The 18,528-nt window shown below is 22.6% G+C and overlaps 1 protein-coding gene across 1 annotated transcript; it reads left to right on the top strand.

Moving 5' to 3' along the window:
* Nucleotides 1-427: 427 nt before the first annotated feature.
* Nucleotides 428-16,565, top strand: LOC112595187 (ankyrin repeat domain-containing protein 36B). Its single transcript, XM_025340311.1, has 16 exons — nucleotides 428-433; nucleotides 500-652; nucleotides 715-927; nucleotides 2,807-2,908; nucleotides 3,015-3,239; nucleotides 3,303-3,344; nucleotides 3,402-3,467; nucleotides 3,546-3,674; nucleotides 3,746-3,837; nucleotides 5,805-5,955; nucleotides 6,027-6,167; nucleotides 6,266-6,376; nucleotides 12,210-12,353; nucleotides 12,419-12,498; nucleotides 14,274-14,523; nucleotides 16,362-16,565. The coding sequence occupies exons 1-16, from the start codon at nucleotides 428-430 to the stop codon at nucleotides 16,563-16,565; spliced, it is 2,109 nt and encodes a 702-aa protein (XP_025196096.1).
* The last annotated feature ends 1,963 nt before the right edge of the window (nucleotides 16,566-18,528 follow it).

An 18,528-nucleotide genomic window follows, 5' to 3' on the forward strand; every position in this document is an offset into this window, starting at 1 on the left:
ATTAAGCATTATTTAATATAATACCATGTCCAAAGACATTAGATATGTATTACGCACGAATTGCGTAAAATTTTAGATGGATTTTCTTGTAATAGACGAGTTATTGAAAAATAATTTCAAATGTCATGTTTTTCGATGCAGAAAGAGTTCTCCTAACGATTGGAGTATGAGTTCCGTGGATATTATTAATCTCGTGTTTCTGGCCCCACACGGTTACTATGTATTTTTATCATTGTTTTGTATTATTGTTGCTGTTTTTATATTGATTGAAAATGTTATTAAACAGTTAGCTTATTTATGTAACGGTTAAAATAGTGTTACTGAATTGTTTATTTGTATAAAGCTTAAAATATATCTTTTATACAAATCAATATAACAAAACAAATTAAAAATAATAAGACATATAAAACATAATATGATAACAAAAATGACGGTATAAAATACGAAACACTTTAATCGTACATTATTGAGTTATTAATTAAGTTTGTTATCGTTATAGGATAGCAATGATGAGTTGGAAATTGAGTCTACAAATTTTGAAATCGAAGATACCGCCGATAGCTTTGAATTAATTCGAAATACTGATCGAAAAGCTGTAAATATTGCAAAAAAAATAATGCAATTGAAGAAGAATTTATCTGACTTACGAATTGTGAGTGTACAGATGACTTAAAAGTTTAGTAATAGTTATGTTAGAAATATTAAAATGTGTAGGACTGTGGAACCACATCATCAAATGAACAGGAAATATGTAGGTTACAAGAACAGTTAACAGAAATGGTGGTACAATATAAAAATACTGTCGTTGATGTGCTCAAATTAGCTAAAGCTAATAATTTTAAACTTGAAAACCTCGAATGTCGAAATATTGACATCAATCAAAATTCTAAATTAAATGATTGTGTGACAACAGTGGTCAAATCTTCTGTAAGATTACTTTTTTAATGTAATATTTTAAGAAGTATTAATTAAAACATCTTTAAATAGAAGGAAATATCATAATCTTTTTTTGAATAGTTACTCGATACTTTCTAACTACGAGTATATATTTTAAAATGTACTTAGGTAGGTTATATTTATTTTTAAATCACCACTCACGTATACAAGAGGAATTAAATCATAAGACAATTGATAATTTTTTCTAATTTTATAAAATATTAATATTTAATGAATTTTATAATATTTTTAAATACCTAGTCCATTTGACAACGGACGTGTAACTATATTATGTCAATTCAGATGACTGAATCTAGTTTAATTAATAATAACTAATAAATTACTGTAGAATATTAAGTTAACAAACTTTACATTTTAAATCGCAACATTATTATTTCTATAATTTAAATTTATATATAATGGTATGTATTTATAAGTTTTAATATTTTTAATCTCAAATATCTTATATTTATTATACTATATTGCTTGATAAAAACTTATAAAAGTTTATAAAAGTTAATTTCTATCATAATTCATAATATAAGAGGACTTTGACTGAGTAATATTATTTTTTTTCACAAAATCTAGTGATATTGATGAAATAAAAACAATTATTTTTTTATACAAAATTATTTTATATAATATAATTTTAAAATTACTTACACAATGAAATATTATGTTTCTAAATTGAGATAAAGTGTAGTGAGATAGTTTTAATTGTCATTTGAATTTTTAAACTTGGTCCGTTTGTAAAAATAAATGTAGTTATAATGTGTTATTCTCAAAACAGTGAAATCATAATTGTAAAAAGTTATTTAACAATAATTTTATATTTAAAAATGAAAAGTACTTTATTCATAAGATATGGATATAATAATAAACTAATTTTAGAACTGATTGAACTTAACGTATAAAATTTTTAATAACGCATAATTTCTTTTTAGATACTAGGTAATAACTGATTTACGTTTTCAATTAAAATATTGTGAATATTCCACTTAGATATTGTGTACACCGTACGGTTAACATTATTAAGAACTAAATGTGCTTGATTATTTTTTCTAAATTAATGATATCGCCAAAATATCAGTTATACTAAAGAGTAAGAACTAGTGAATACATGAGTAGAATTGAGTAGTATCATTAAATATATAACATTTTTATCATACGATTTGAAGAATGATTCTGAATTGGTACTTAATTAATCAAAATTTTGTAAAAAAAAAGGTGTGTTCAATTGTATTGTTAAATTTCACGATTTTCTTGAAAATTAATTAAAATTTACATAAACTGATGTAAAATTTACGAAATTTAATTATTAAAAATATGCTCTATTAGTTTAACAAGCATTTTTTATACATTCTTTTTTTTTTTTTTTACTAAGATATTGACAAAAATAAAATTAATCATATTCATTGTAAAATCAATAGCTTTATTGTTCTGGGCAAAATCATTAAACTGTATAAAATAATTATAAACATCTTTGACTAAAAATAAAATGATATAGCCGATATAGGTACTATATAATTGAACATATCTCTTACAAAAACACTTTAATATAGTAAGATACATTGGCTATGGTAAAATATAAATTGATTAGGAATGTGCAATGCATATATATATATATATCTGATGTTGTTAAAGAAAAAAATAGTAATAATTTCAAGCATAAAACTATACGTTTTCAGCGTTTATATAATCATATTATTAAAAGTTCAATTAACTAAATATTTAAAAATAAAATGGGTGGGTAACAATATTTTATAACTTTAAGTAATAATAAAACATTTAATACTTTAATAATTAAATTAATTTAAATTTTATACAAATATATGATTTTTAATAAAAATGTTTGCATTGTTGATTTAAGGAAGGAGAACAAATGGTTCCGTGGATATTGATTAACAATGAAAAAAACTACCCGACGTTTTTTCATTATGATCTAGTTAATAATGGAAATAAATGCAACGAAGTTAGTAATTAAATGTTAGAAAATTAGCAAATTTTTTAAAATATTAATTTAATATAAAAGTCTAAGGTCTTTTTCAAAAGCTTATTCAAATTAAACAATAATTTAGCCTGATAATGAGTCAATTTGTTCATGTAACGATGAATCCGAAAATTGTTGTTTGTCTGATAATGAAGAAAATCATACTATGAGTGATAATTGCCTTAAGCATTCCAAAAATTCAGATATTGATTGTAAAAAGGAGAAATTTAGAGACGAACTTATGACAATGAAGGGGGAAATGAAGATATTACATCAACAGAACCGTGATTTTCTGTGCAAACTTAACAGTGCTGTAATAAAAAACTCTAAAAATAAATATAACAACAATGAAATATCAATATTTTTTATCTTTTAGAATCAACAAACACATATCTTGACAAACTGTCTTAAAAAAAAGGTGAATACTTTATTAAATCAATTCATTGAACATAATAACTTTTCTAAATTTTTGTAGCTAGCTTCCAAAGAAATTAAAAAAACAAATGAGAATGGAACGTGCCAACTTGAACATAATGAATCGGTATTTATTAATTTAAACAAATTATTGTAATATCATACTGTTTACACTTCTAAATGTGTTTTTTTTTAAATTTGAAAGATACCACAAGCACAAGTTTTAATGCTTGAAATAAATCGATTAAATGATGAATTAAAGGGACTAAAACGTGATCGGTGTCAAATTGAATTAGCTAAAAAAGTATTAAACATATCTGATGCATTGTGTGCTGTAAGTTTTTAAACATGAAAGTCAATAATAGCGTAGAAGTACTTATATGGGTTTTCTATAACTGTGTATAGAATTGTGCAGGGCCGATAAATCTATGCGATGGCCAAGAACCTCAATGTAAAGATTTGACTACGGAGTATAATACACTTTTGGCGGATCATAAGTGAGTTGACTATCAAAAAAAAAATAAAAAAAAATACGACTTAATCATGATATGATAATATACATAAAAAATTTCAATGGTGCATATTGTTTAAATACAAACTATAAACAAACAATTTAATTAGAGAAAAAAAAACGATACTTGGTCATTATTATTCATAAAATGTCTACATTATTTTTCAAAACTTTGTTTCATGGCTTTGTCACCTGATTTATTTATTTGGGAATCGATATGTATTTGGTGTGTTTAAGTTTTCAAATATTATAAAACAATATTTAAAACAAAAAATTGAATGTTTATAAATTATAACTGTTATTATTCAGATTACTATGGATATTTACTAGTATTAACTGGCGTTAAGTACTTTAAGAAAAACTTAATTTGAAAATATGTAGCTATCTATTTTTTTTTTTGTTTTTTTATACGATATTTCTTAAAATATTTTCTAATTCATAAAATATTACTATTAGATTGTAATACCATAACGAAAACTATAATAATTACTACAAAATGATCATTTAATCACTTTTGAAGTTAATTTAAAATTACCTCCACCGTGCACGTTGACCGCTCCAGTAAATGTGTATTGTGAACATTATTCACATTAAATTGTCTTTGAGATCTATTTCCATCTACTCACTTTTCCATCTAGAGTGGAAAAATAAAGCTAACCGCAATAAATACACACAAAATGCCACTATTTTACATTAAACTTGTAAAATAAAAACTATTTGGGTTTTTGGTTAAATTACAGAAGGATTGTGGGATTCGGTTAATTTAGGCGTTTTGAAAAGGAAATCCATTCAGATTGTATGGGTTTTGGGTGTTACATAGATGTTTAGAGGCGTGTAACGGGTTTAGATTAATTCGTGCACTAACCTTGCATTTTTTTTTTTGTAAATGCTAAATTTAGTCATTTGTTATCGCATCGGTTAAAAGTCATAAAAGTAGTTGAAACATTAGGGATTATAATGTAAAGTTACTCGTTCTTTATCGTTATATGTATAAAACAATCGACTCCCTTTGATGTACTTATACAGTATTTTGGAGCGTACATTGGTATTGGGTAGGCATATAACATTAATAAATTATTACATTCGGTAAAGGGGCTCATGGAAGAAGATCGGTTAGGTTAGGTTATAAAAAAAAACAGGTAAAATTTTTAGGTGAACATTGGCATATTGTAGAATAATGTGAATAGGTTTATTAGTTATTAAAAAGTAAAAATAATGTAATATAATATCATTGATATTTTTTGGTATTTTTATATTAAACAAAATGATATGCGTACACTGTATTAAATTTTTTAACTTTTTGACGAGAAATAAAATATGTTATCGTCATAAATCAAGTAAAATGATAATAGTCACCTATATTAAAACCAATATGAAAAAAAAATCTATAGTGCTTAAAAAAATTTAATATTTATATTATTTTTTTTTTTTTTTTTGGTGACAATTTAAACTTTTAAGTATACGATTATTTCTTTTTTGAATTCAACACAATTAAACAAAATCAATGTTTTCAACGATTTGTGTAGCAAATAAGTTTCAGCTATTATTTTATAAATTTTTCAATCTACTAAAAGAAGTACCTATTTAGAATTAAATTGTTTTGACTGCCTACAGCTTAATATATTAGCAAGATCAAATTAGTGTCCAAAACTATCCTCACTATTAAATAAAGCAAATGTTTCCCTTTAAAACGCGACGTCACAAACATAAATAAAAAATACTTCATTGTAAAATTCATAGATTTCGCGTTCCTCTCAAAATCTAAAATTTTAATTTGTGATATAATAATTATGATAATAAAATAATCATATCTCAATTTGAGGTTACATTACACATTACGTAAATAGTACCTTCCTATAATGTAAACGTTAACATAACTTGTTAACATATTACAATATACGAGTAAATCAACATACTTACAAAATACATACACTAAATTAAATTCATTTTCAGCAATAAATTACAAGAGATTTCAAATCTACGAAAAAAGCTTAGCGAAGCTCAGTGTAACTATAAAAATTATGAAGACCGCTTAAAGATATTAAAAACACAGGTCTGCCAATTACAAAAACAATTGTTTGATTTCACTTCAGCAAAATCCCACGTAATATTTTATTATTTATTACGGTTTATAATATTATTACGAGCATATTAAATAATTTAATATTTATTCAGGATCCTGAATTGGCCTGTTCAAATGAAAAATACTTGATTGAAAGTTTGAGAAATCGTTTGCAAGAAGCAACTGAGGAAAAAACTAACATGCAGATGGTACTCGATTTTCATCTGACTGAACTTGAGGATAAAAAATCAAAGGTTATTTTCGGTTGCAATGTTCAAACTATAATATTAACTTTGTACTCTGAACTAACATCATACATTTTTATTTTTACTATTATATCGATGGGTTTCAGTTTTTGGCAGTTCTACAAACAAATCAAGAACAAAAATATCGCATTGAAAATATTTGTAAGGAAAAAAATACCATTGCCGAAGAATATGAAGCGGAGTTTAATCGAATGAATGTAAGATATTTATTATGTATTGTTATGAATCATGTCTTGAATAATAGTCTTAAAGTTTTTATTTATAAAACGTTTAAGGTAGTTAAAGGAAGTAGCTACGTCCTAGGTTAAAATATTAAGCACTTATTCGTTATAAAATAAAAAGCGAGTAAAAAGTATACCTACGTAACGCTCAGTTGTACAGTAGGTAAGTGTAAAAAGTATTTGGTCATTCAGTAGGTCACTGTAATGGATGTGTTAAATTTTAATTCAATAATAAATAATTGTAAACGAAAACCAATGTTAAAATTACTCTAAATTTTTTTAAAATTTTATTCAGTTTAAACGATAATTTAATTTATAGTAAAATGTTTCAAATATCTAAATTTCATAATTTTTAATTTGCAACAAAATTATTTAAATTATTTGCTAAGAAAGTGAAATTTTACATGACGTGTGTTTATTTTGGCCAAAATTAAAAACTCAGACACCTATAAAAAGTATTTATGGAATAATGTTCAACTTTTTACTATAGTTCTAGTAATCAAAACTTGAACGAAGTATTGTTTTACATTTTCAAAACTTAGGTATAAATATTAAAAATATTGAAAATTTAACTAAAAAATTATTTGTAGATTTTTTCTGTAAAAATTTTCCGATTGTTTTAACTTTTATTAATTTTTCTAATCATATTTTCAAAATATTTTGGGAAAAAATCTAAGAACTTTCCTTTTTTAATTTTCTTCCTTAAGTATCGATTAGATTTATTTTCATATAAGAAAATATATTGAAGTTGAAGATTGAATCATTTTTATTGCTCCATATGGTAGCGACACATCACATAAAAAAAGAAAGATACAAACGTACATCAGCATAAAATTAATACACTCATCGTTCCGTACAGCATTTAAAATAAAACTAATATATATAAATAAAATAAAAAATATTAAATATTAAGTGTTCTCTCGCTACTCTTGCACGTGCTGTCTCCGTCTAAAAAACGTAAAATATATCAAATTTGAGTTTAATAGAAATTTAGCGTAAATATTAGGGTAGATTAATAAATTAGGTTATCAAAGCAAGAAAATTATCTGTGCTAAAATATATAGTTTTTTTTATGGTAATGTATTTCTAAGCAAAATGAATTGTGTATGCAAAGTATTGTAAATGTAAAATGCTCGTATCTAACTTAAAAATCAAAATATTTGTAAAAGCCACAGTTTATATTTTCAAAAATTTGACTATAGATAAATTGAATCGAATATTTAACTTATAACACACAATTAATTTGTATGAATTAAAATTTGATATTTTACTTTTGTAAGATAGAGAGAAAACATGTAGGTATGGGTAGCGTTCTATTAAGTAAATTAAATATTATGTTATTTAGATTAAACAATCTAAAAATCGCCATCACTTTTTAACTGTAAACAGTATAGTATTACAGTGTGGTTTAAATTAATCAGTAATGTTTTAGTAAGTCAAAACCATTTGTAGTAATTTCAACTCGATTTTATTTCAAAAATGCACTCATTCATTGTACTTGTATTATAGTTTAAATAATACCTATTTTTGAAAAATGTTGGTTATTTGTACATACTTGGGGTCTTTAGCAGTTACGATATAAAGGAATATTATTAGTATGTAAAATAAATATAGCTAGGTTGCTACTAATAATACTATTATAATAAAATTAAGTGATGTAGTCACAATATGACTTAATCTTTTTAATCCTATATCATTCAGGCGAGTAGTTTGTAAAAATAATTATGACAACGCTACAATTTGATATAATCCTATAGTGTTTTGTTCGAAAAAAAAGTCATGATTCTAACTTTCTTTTTTTATTCAAATTAAAACCTCTAATATAATTACGATTATAAAGGAGGGGAGGTTTTTTTCTTACAAATTACAATAGAGTACTATTTTTTTTATACTTTAATATATTTAGAAACAAAAAAATAACACCCAAATATTACATGAAAAAAAAAACTGTACAATAAGTATTTAAAATATTTAAAAGGTTCCTATTTCTTAAAAACAATGATTAATGACAAACGTATTTTAAAATTATGATTTTGTTTGGTGTCAATGAGCTCTTACTTAAAATAATTTATAATTTTAATGATTAAACACTTCAGATATTTATTTATATTTTTTTAAATTTTGAATTAAATTATTAAAAATGTATGATTATATTATGATTTATATAAATCATTTTTATGAAAATAAAAATGTTACATTTTATTAAAAACAATAAAAATTATTTTAAGTATTTTTATTTAAAAAAAATTTAATTGGTTAAAAATCTAAAATTAAATACTTATCATTAAAAACCCAAAACAATCATGTATATTTTTTTTAGAAAATTTTTAGTGGATAATTTACGTACTAGTATGTAATACGCAGATACTTCTTGTTTAAATCATTACTTTCAAACTTTATTTTCAAACTTTTCATAACTTTCCATGTAATGAAAAAAGAGAATTTGGAGATTTTAAAGTGTGAAAAATATAGTGTTTGTCGTTTAGTCGACAAAAGTTGTGAAAACTAAAAAATAAGTTAAAGTTCTTCATGGAAATTTTTTCTTTGATTGTAAAATATTATTTATTATTAGTTTAAAGATTTTTGATAATTTTTTTTTTTTGATTTATATTCATAATAAGAACAAAAATCAGTGAACCCTAATTTTGAAAACCAATTAACAAGTTAATAACTTTTATAAGTTGTATGCTCTAAGAAATGTAGCAAGAAACAATTAAATTTCGATTTAAAATTATATAAAATAAATTAAATTCTATTTTACTATTCTACTTAGTTATTAATAGTTTTTAATTTTTCAAAAATTTAAAATAAATTTCCTTCAAAATATTAAATAAGTGATATCATATTTAATTGAGTATTGTTATACATTTATATTTTGGTATGAAAACGATTTCAAATTTATGAATATTTGCTTTCTTCTTAATAGTTCAAGATATTTTACTAACCAGAAAAATAGAAGTAGTTGTGTGTTTAAAACCGTTTAAATTCCATATAATATAAGTATCCATCTATAATATATATAAATTAATATTTAATGTTCCATAAATACATAACATTTAGCTTTTCTTTGAAATTTAGTACCTATCTAAAATAAATTTTTATTTATTACAATAATATTGGGTAAATATTTTACTATTGTTAAAAAATTAAGAATTTATTATTTAATATAGGTCCTGAGATGACAATAATGACCTTCAAAAAGTTTAGTATGATTTAATTTATACTTGCTTGCTTTTAATTAGAAAATATATTGAGAACCTCATTGAATTCCTTTTGTATACTAATATATTTCTAGTTATATACACAAATAATAATGATCTGCTCAATATTTTTCTTAAACACATAGTCTAAAAACTTAACAAAACTATTTAATTAATAGATGTATGGGGTTTAATATATGCACTTAATATTTATTAACTACCCAGGTTTGTTAATAAATGTTAGTTATTTTAATTTTTAATAATTTTGATATCATCATTTTTGAAGTTAATTTATATTTCTTAGTTTTAAATTATAATATACCAAAAGTATTTAAAAATGATCCTTAATCAATTAATATCAGTGTTCGGAAAATTCACTTGGAAATGTATATTTGTTCATGTCCAATTCTTTGAAACTGGAGTTATTTATGTTTATATTCATGTTTGATAAATAATATATGAAGACGTTCTTCTGGTTATTGACATTAATTATATTAATTCTTTAAACAAGATATTGACTAAGGTAAATGTAATTTTTTATTTTTAAAGTTTGTGTTTATGTTTGTAGTAATTAACTTTTATAAGATATTTGAATATAATAATGTGATTAGATTATCTATTATAATATTATTAATTATAAAACTATTAAAGCTCAAAAAAAAACTTACTAAAGTGATGTAAAATAGATTTAAAATAATTTCTAATATGTAGGATATAATTTAAAATTTTAATTGTAAAGTTAAATGATTTCCTTCGATATTAACAGGATAAATAACATAGATATTATGAATTATAAGCAGGGTGAAAGTAGGTAACTGTTTTACTGTACTGCATCTATGAGGTGTAAGTTGTTAAAATGTATGTTTTAAATTTGAAAATAATGATAAATCACACTAAAAACGATTCTGAGTAAAGACGGTCTTTCAGTTTATCTTATTAAATGTATTTTATGATATATTTATATTACTATTAGACATTTAATTTATTATTAGTAAATACAGTAAATTTAATCTATTTTATCCAAAAAAATTAAATTTGAAAATGTAACTGTATTTGAGTGTGTGTGTGTATTTGAATGGTTAGATATATTAAAAATCTCAAGTATCCAAGAATTATCTTTTTAAATTACAAAAAAAAAAAAAAACTGAAATTGTTATTATTTATTTAAATATCTAATTTAAAATTTCAACTAAAAATATTTGTATAAAAAAAATTAATAATAATGCTTGTGTACCTTAAATATTTTTAAATAACTATAAGAAACCTTTCCTAGAATTTTCGATCCAGTAAAATATTTGATATCGTAATTTATTTATAGAAACAATTGTTATTTTTAATAGTCTATACATTATTTAACCTTACGCTGAAAAAGTTAATTGAAGAATTCACTTCACTGTTATTTATAATTTCAATAATAATAACTTATAAGAAACTTTGTATACAGTTTTAAAATCTTATGTAGGAATAATATTCGTATTTAAATTATTAATAAAAATAATAAATCTCAACTACTTAATAATTTAAAAATATTCACTATTTTAACGAGTTTAGTAAAAATTTAGACTTCGTGAAAAATTGTAACTATATATTTTTATATTTTTAATTAGTATATTGAACTCTTTTGAAGAACATTTTATTATATTTTCAAACTTTTCAACAAAACAAAAAAATAGTTATCAAAATTTATTTTATAGAAAAAAAAATTCAAAAATTTAAAATATCTATAATAGTTCAAAATTTGTAAAATTATATCGCTATATGTAGGAAATTATAATAAAAAATGTGGTGAAAATTTTAAACACTTAAGTATATTTGTTATTGAATTACAATAACAAAAAAAAAAAAAAAAAATAAGATAATTAGATCGTATTTGGTCAAATATTAGGTAGTTTGTGTTTTCTTTAATTTATTTTCCGTTTATCCTAGTTGTTTTAAAACGTATTTAGATATAGTTTTATATTTTTATTTTTGACCACCAAAGGTACTAATTAGATTCAATTTTCTACTAAAAATTCACCCTTAAAATTTAAAATCCAAAAACGTTAACTATTTCTAAAAATGACGATAGACAATAAAAAAAAAAAAAAAAAAAAAACAAACATATTTTTAAAACAATATATCTATTGCTCAGAATTTAAAATATGGTGAATTTTATAATTTATCTCATTATATAAATTTATATATTTTTGTTTAAAATTAAATCAAATGAGTAGCTATCAATTAAAAATGTATACGTACTGAATAAAAAAAAATATTAAGTATTCTATTTTCATATGAATTTGACAATAATATACCACCATGTAGATAAAATATAAATACATATTATAGTACATTAGTAAATATTTGATAATGCGATGATAGTATTAAAAATAAAATTTAAATATAGTATTACAATTCAATGACTTAGATGTAAGTAACGAGAGATGTTCACGTATCATTCGCAAAATATAAATGTGAACGATTTCAAATGCGTACTTTGCAAACACCCATTAATATTAAATAAACAATATACAGGCTATAAGTATAATTCAAATTTACGTGTCGATAAAGATTAATACAAATTTTAACATGATAATATAATATTTGTATTTGTAATATCTTTGTCTTAGGAGCATCTAAAATCATGTCTTGATGAGCTCGGGACATTACCTGGATTATTAGCAACTGCGCAGCGGGATTTAGAAAAAGAGACATTGACTAGAACAGAATTGGAAAAGGAACGTGACAATCTTCTAAAAGAAATAGAATCATTAGTATACATAAATAAACGTATATTGTTATATTTAATTAATACAAATTAATATGCTTAAATTATTAGAATGCAATTTTGGCGAATGATGATAGGGAAGCAAAAGACAAAAGGCTTATATGTCTAGAAGAAGAAAACATACAATTAAAGTAATTCACAATAAATTAAGCTTAATAATTTAAATTGCAAGAAATATAAAAACTTTGATTTAACCAGTAAAAATTATTTTTAAAACCGTTTTATGTAGTATTAGATATTATAAAGCGGCTCGATGAATGTATTCGTTTTGCAATAATCTGTATTAAAAAAAAAAAAAAAAATTTTAATTTTGTCTGTCATCTCCTCTTTTTTTTATCAGTAAAAATTCAATTCTAAAAGTGATTACTTGTACCAAACTGGATCATTTTGATATTTTGAGAAAAAAAGGATCAAAAGTAAATAATTTAAACCATTTTTCAAAATAATTAAGATAAACAAAAATTAAATTGTGAATAATGAGATTATTTATGCAACACCAGTTTTTGACAAAATTGATTTTGGGTTTTGATTGAAATTAGATAATGAATTACTATTAATGTTTGTAATTTTCATAAAATATTTATATTGGTATGTTTTGGGCCTGGTTTAATTTTTAAAATATTTTGACTAGTTTTTTTTTTTTTGTTATTTGTATAGAAATTTAAAATATTTAATTTTCATTTTATTTTTGATTAATGTATGAAAAAAATGATGTTTTAGAGATAATAAATTTTGAAATTTAATGGAAGATTCTTCATAGACATTTAATTAGAATCAATTAAAAAAAAAAAATGTGCATAAAACTTAAGTATTTTTTATAGATAATTTAGGTTCAAATATTGATGACATCGAATGTTCAAACATATTCCAATGATGTGCTTTAACGGTTTTTGTTATTTTTTTTATTAGTCAAAATATATTAATCGTATAAATTTGATACATTTCAGATTTCAATATTACTTAAATTAGTTTTAATTTTCAAAACGATAGTTTAATTTTCAATATAAATATTTATGAGGTGAAAATATCATAACAATATAATATAATCTAAATTTATCATTTCAAGAAACATCAAAACTGGTTAATAACTATGAAATAGATTACTTTTTCACTTTTCTTACCTATGTTCTTTATCATTTTATTATTTCGTTGTTTATATCAAATAATAATTCAATTCCATCTATAAACTCAATTTTGCACATACTTACTTTCCACTATTAAAAAGTTTTTCAATACGTTTAAAAAGTTAGTCAATATTAAAGTTTACTAATTTTTTGTGCATTACTGGTAAGAATTGATGCATTAATTACTATTGAAACATTAACATATTGTTTATTCATGTGCTCTTTTCATTCTTGTCAATGTATTTAAATAATTTTACAGTATTATTTAGAATATTTTTATTAATCTAAGTAGGTATTTAGATACCTATTTTAAATACTATCTTAGACGTATTTGTATTAAAAAATTAAATATATTTTAAAATTTAAAAGAATTAATGTTATGGTTTATTATTTAGTTTATATAAATGTGTTCAGGAATTAATATTTAACTAATTTATATTTATTTTCATTTTTTAATACTAAATTAATTATTAAGTAAATAGTATAAAATACAAATGATTAAAAAATTAAAAATTAATTTTCTTATCTATTTGTACAATTAAATAGGTAAAATTAAAGAAATATTTAAGTATGATAAATACAAATTATTTTTGATATTTCTACTTTAACAATAAATTGTAAAAAATTTTAAAAAGTAATTGAAATGAGTTTCAAAAATTTTCCGAATGGATTAATGTGTTTTTTCCCCTATTTAAATAGAAATTGTATGAGTATTTTTATAAAGATTTTGTTACCTATTATTAATAGTTTTTTAAAATATAATATTTAAATTTTTTTCCAAGGGCTAAAATAATGACTCAGGAGGCTACTTTGGCGGAAAATAAACGACTATACATGGAACGAACTCATTATTCATTACAATTAAAAGAAAATCTAGATCTCGTCAGAAAAGAAGCAGCACTACAAGTGACGAAAACCAAAAATTTTTCTGAATGCCAGATACTTAAATATGTTGAATATATAAAACAGTTAGAACAAAAGTTAGTCGAACACAGAGCAATAGCATGTTTAGAATTCCAAAAACGCGACCAAGTGAGTATATTGGTTTAGAATACGTGTATATCTACTGCATGAATTTTATTTTTAATACCATTTTAATAGAAAATCAAATATTTAGGAGATATGTTACAATATGAGTTTATAAGTATATGTGTGGTAAAATTTTGAATAATTAGATCGAGAGAAGGAAAGTCACCTTGTGATAGTTACCTCTTACTGCAGGTCTTATTATTTGTAAAATTTCGGATTGCACACTTAATTTTCTGCTTTAAACGGAAATTTGATTTTCGCTACTGTCTTGGAAAAATAAATGTATTATATATATATAATAATTTAATACAACAACAAAATACTTTTGGCTGATAATGTTTGAAAATTAATAAAAAGAAATTATAATTCAGTATAATTTAAATTTAAAAAATTCAGGAAATACTCATATATTCTAGTAGCTGGCATATTATTTAATTTTTGTTTTATAGACCGAAGTTCACACACGTTCAAATCGTAGTGTACACTTGTATATTCGTGGTGCACATTGTGTGTTGTAGTGCACATAAAAATAGGGTTTGCCTCTTAGTGATTTTTTTTTTTAAGTAAAGATTAGATCTTTACATTAATAACAATTTTCTGGGGACTCTTTAATTTTGAAAGCAGTTGAGAATCGATTTTCAGAGCATTTCATAAATCTAGAAAAGATTACCGTAACTTTGAGTTTCAATATAGGATGAAAACGTTTTCTTCAGTTTATACATTTTGTGTAACAGAATTTATTGAATTTAAATTTATTATTGTCGGGAGGGCCATTGATCAAAAAAAAAAAAAGAGGTAGATAGGTGTCTTTGTTTGATCATGGAAAACGTTAAGTTTATAATATCAATGGGAGAGAGCCTATTAAGATTAAAAATTATTGTTTATGCATTTGATTAGCGTATTATAATGTCTGGTTAATACACATGTTATAGCTGATATTTTTTTTCTTTTAAATATTTGATCAGATTCTGTAAAAGTGTCAACTGTGGATGTATTTGATTTTTATGTTATTTATTTAGGATTCACACAAAAATTATTCATTTAAAATTAAAGATCGAATTGTGTTGCTGGATGATTGATAATAATTGATAAGAGCTTTAATGGATATTGATAGCGACAGTGGTAGTGGTGGAGTGGATATAGAGGTTTTTGCGGACTTAGTTTTTGAGTTAAAGAGTTATGTATGTTTCCATTTGCAGTTTTCCATTAATTTGGGAAAGTGAGACATATTTGTTTTTAGAAATAAATCTAGTATTCATAATTGGCTGTTTTGATTTTGGAAAAAATACCTGATGAAGAATTTTGTTTTACATACGAAATTATTTGAGCTATATATATATATAGACCAGACAAAAATATAGCCTACTTAATTTATTTTTGAGTTATACGATATTATAGTTAAGGCTTTTGCTGTATTCGATAGTATTCTGTTTTTGATTTATAATTTAATGGGCGATATGAATGACTTTTAATTATTTTTCAATTAACTCTGCGCGGTGAGTTTCTGTTTATTATAAATCTCAGTAATAATTGTCTGCATATGTATGATGTTTAGTAATTAAACGTTTTTGTTCTTGGATGTTGGCTGATGGTTAATTTTCTCAGGGATGTATTAATACTCACAAAAACTTGTTAGGCTTCTTAGTAGCTTTCTAAATATATAAAATATCATTAAAAAAATACTATTAATCCGAATATTAATTATTTTCTAAAATTGAAAAAGCTCACAAAATATGCATTGACTATGAAACAGCATAAAGCTATTTTATCATATTATTATGTCATATTTTTCGAAAAATGTGGTATTATTTATTTATTTTCGGTTTAAATACGTTATATAGATTAATGAACGTTTAAGAAATCAAATTGAAATACTGACGAAAAATTTAAATGAAGCACAAAAACAAATAGAACATATAATCAATGCAAAAAATTCAATTGAAGATAAAACGGGAGGAGAAATATGTAAGATACCGAGGGTATTAAATTCAGCATGTCATAGTTTAAATACTAAAAATCAATCGAATAAACCAAAAGACAATTGAAAATCGTCTTAATAGTAAAGAATACTTGCAATAAATTTAAAGTGTATTTTTTTATAATAATTTAATAACAAATACATATTTATATTTTATTTGAAAACAATTAGAACTTTACTTATTAAATGACTATATAGGTCAATACGTTTATTTTTCTCTATGATTAAATTAATGTATATAGTTTTTAATTATGTAAGTTTATGTTAATCTGCCAACTCGATTAATTATACTTACGTAGAATATAAATGTATGATATCTAGTCTATTTTGTATTCAAGTAATTATTATGTTCTGACAATTTCTTACAAAATATAAAATATCATTTAATGAATATTAATTACTATAATTTTTAAATAATTTTAGCCCCATATAGTATTTCCTAAATCTACTATCACGGACTAATTTTTATTAGTACTTAAATATAAAACTCTCAAACTTCTCGTTAGAATTTTGATTAAAATTTAGAAAATTTTCATTTGCTTAAAAATTTACAAAAAAAAAAAAAAAAATCATCGCAGAACAGTGTAAAATATAGTCCTTATTTATCCTTAACAACTTCAAAAATTAGAATCAGAATAAATTATATACAAAGGATAACAAGGAGTTGAGTATGTTGAGTATAAATCATATTGTATAGGGTAACTATCAAGGTTATAATTAATTATTTAAGTAAAGAGTAACATTTAAGGTACATGCACAATAAACTATATTTTAGTTATTAGTAAGTATTAATTATAGCATTCTATAATCATCGCAATTAAATAATATGCATATCAAAAAATAAGTATTAACTGAAAATGTATCAATTTTTGAATTTTTAACTAACTATAGCTGTCAAATATCAGAATAGGTACGTTCAAAAATTAATCTGTCCATAGCTATATAGACTGAGCTATAAACATAATATACTATTCTTGAAATATTGCGTTTATTTAAGTATAATTGAACATTTTCAATAGTGCTTATCCATGTATACTCAGTACTTCGGTTTGTTTTGTACACAATACACACTATTACCCATTGATATAACAGTATTAAGCACGTATGTTGCAAAAGTATCTAATAATAAAGGTCATTAATTATTACAACACATTTGAAATGGGTTATCAAAACAAAATACTCGTTTCTATCTGTATTGTATAAATTTCTACAAGTGTCAACAACGACTGGTTTTTTGATCCCAAAATATGGTTTATTTAGATTTAAGGATATAAAATAGAAGTAATTTAATCATTTATTTTTACTCTCTAGATATTTTGTTTTTGTAGCCCAGAAGATCCAAGAGATTACATCATAATTACCCTAGCAATTCATTTACATTAAGCTAATATAATAATTTACCTCAAGATTTATATTAATCAATAATAATAATAATAATAATAATAATAATAATGAAATGCAAATATAAACATACAAGTTTTAATTAAACTATTGTAAATAGAATGGAAATATTAACAATCATATTTTAATTAATTTATGACTTTATTTAGCTAAAATTAAATTGTCGGTACACATTTTATAAGTTATATATTTATAACGAAAAATTTTGTTACTTGTTATCATTATAAAATATTTGAATTTGATTAATCGTGCAATAAATAATAAATATAATTTTACTTTTTTGAATATTTAGGAGAAAAATTGTCGTTTGGCGTGTAAATCAACAATATCATAATTATTATTTTATTACTTGAGGGCATTACTTAAAAATCGTCACTTTTTTTGGGTTTTATTCGTCGAAATGTTTGACGTTGACCAATGACCAAGCCAATTAACGTTATAAAAATCATAAGTACGATCGATTTTAGAATAATAACGATGATTGTAAACTGCACCCAAAATACAGATAAATCCAAAATCACACATGTAAATTGCGCCCTGGTTAATAGATATATTTTTGCAAAATTATCTTTAATGTATACTTAATTCATTACAATTATGTAATATGAATAATTAAAATTAAAATTAAA

Source organism: Melanaphis sacchari, unplaced genomic scaffold (genome assembly GCF_002803265.2).
Source record: "Melanaphis sacchari strain LSU unplaced genomic scaffold, SCAv2.0 Contig25_pilon_pilon, whole genome shotgun sequence".
NCBI classification, from domain to species: Eukaryota; Metazoa; Arthropoda; class Insecta; order Hemiptera; family Aphididae; genus Melanaphis; species Melanaphis sacchari.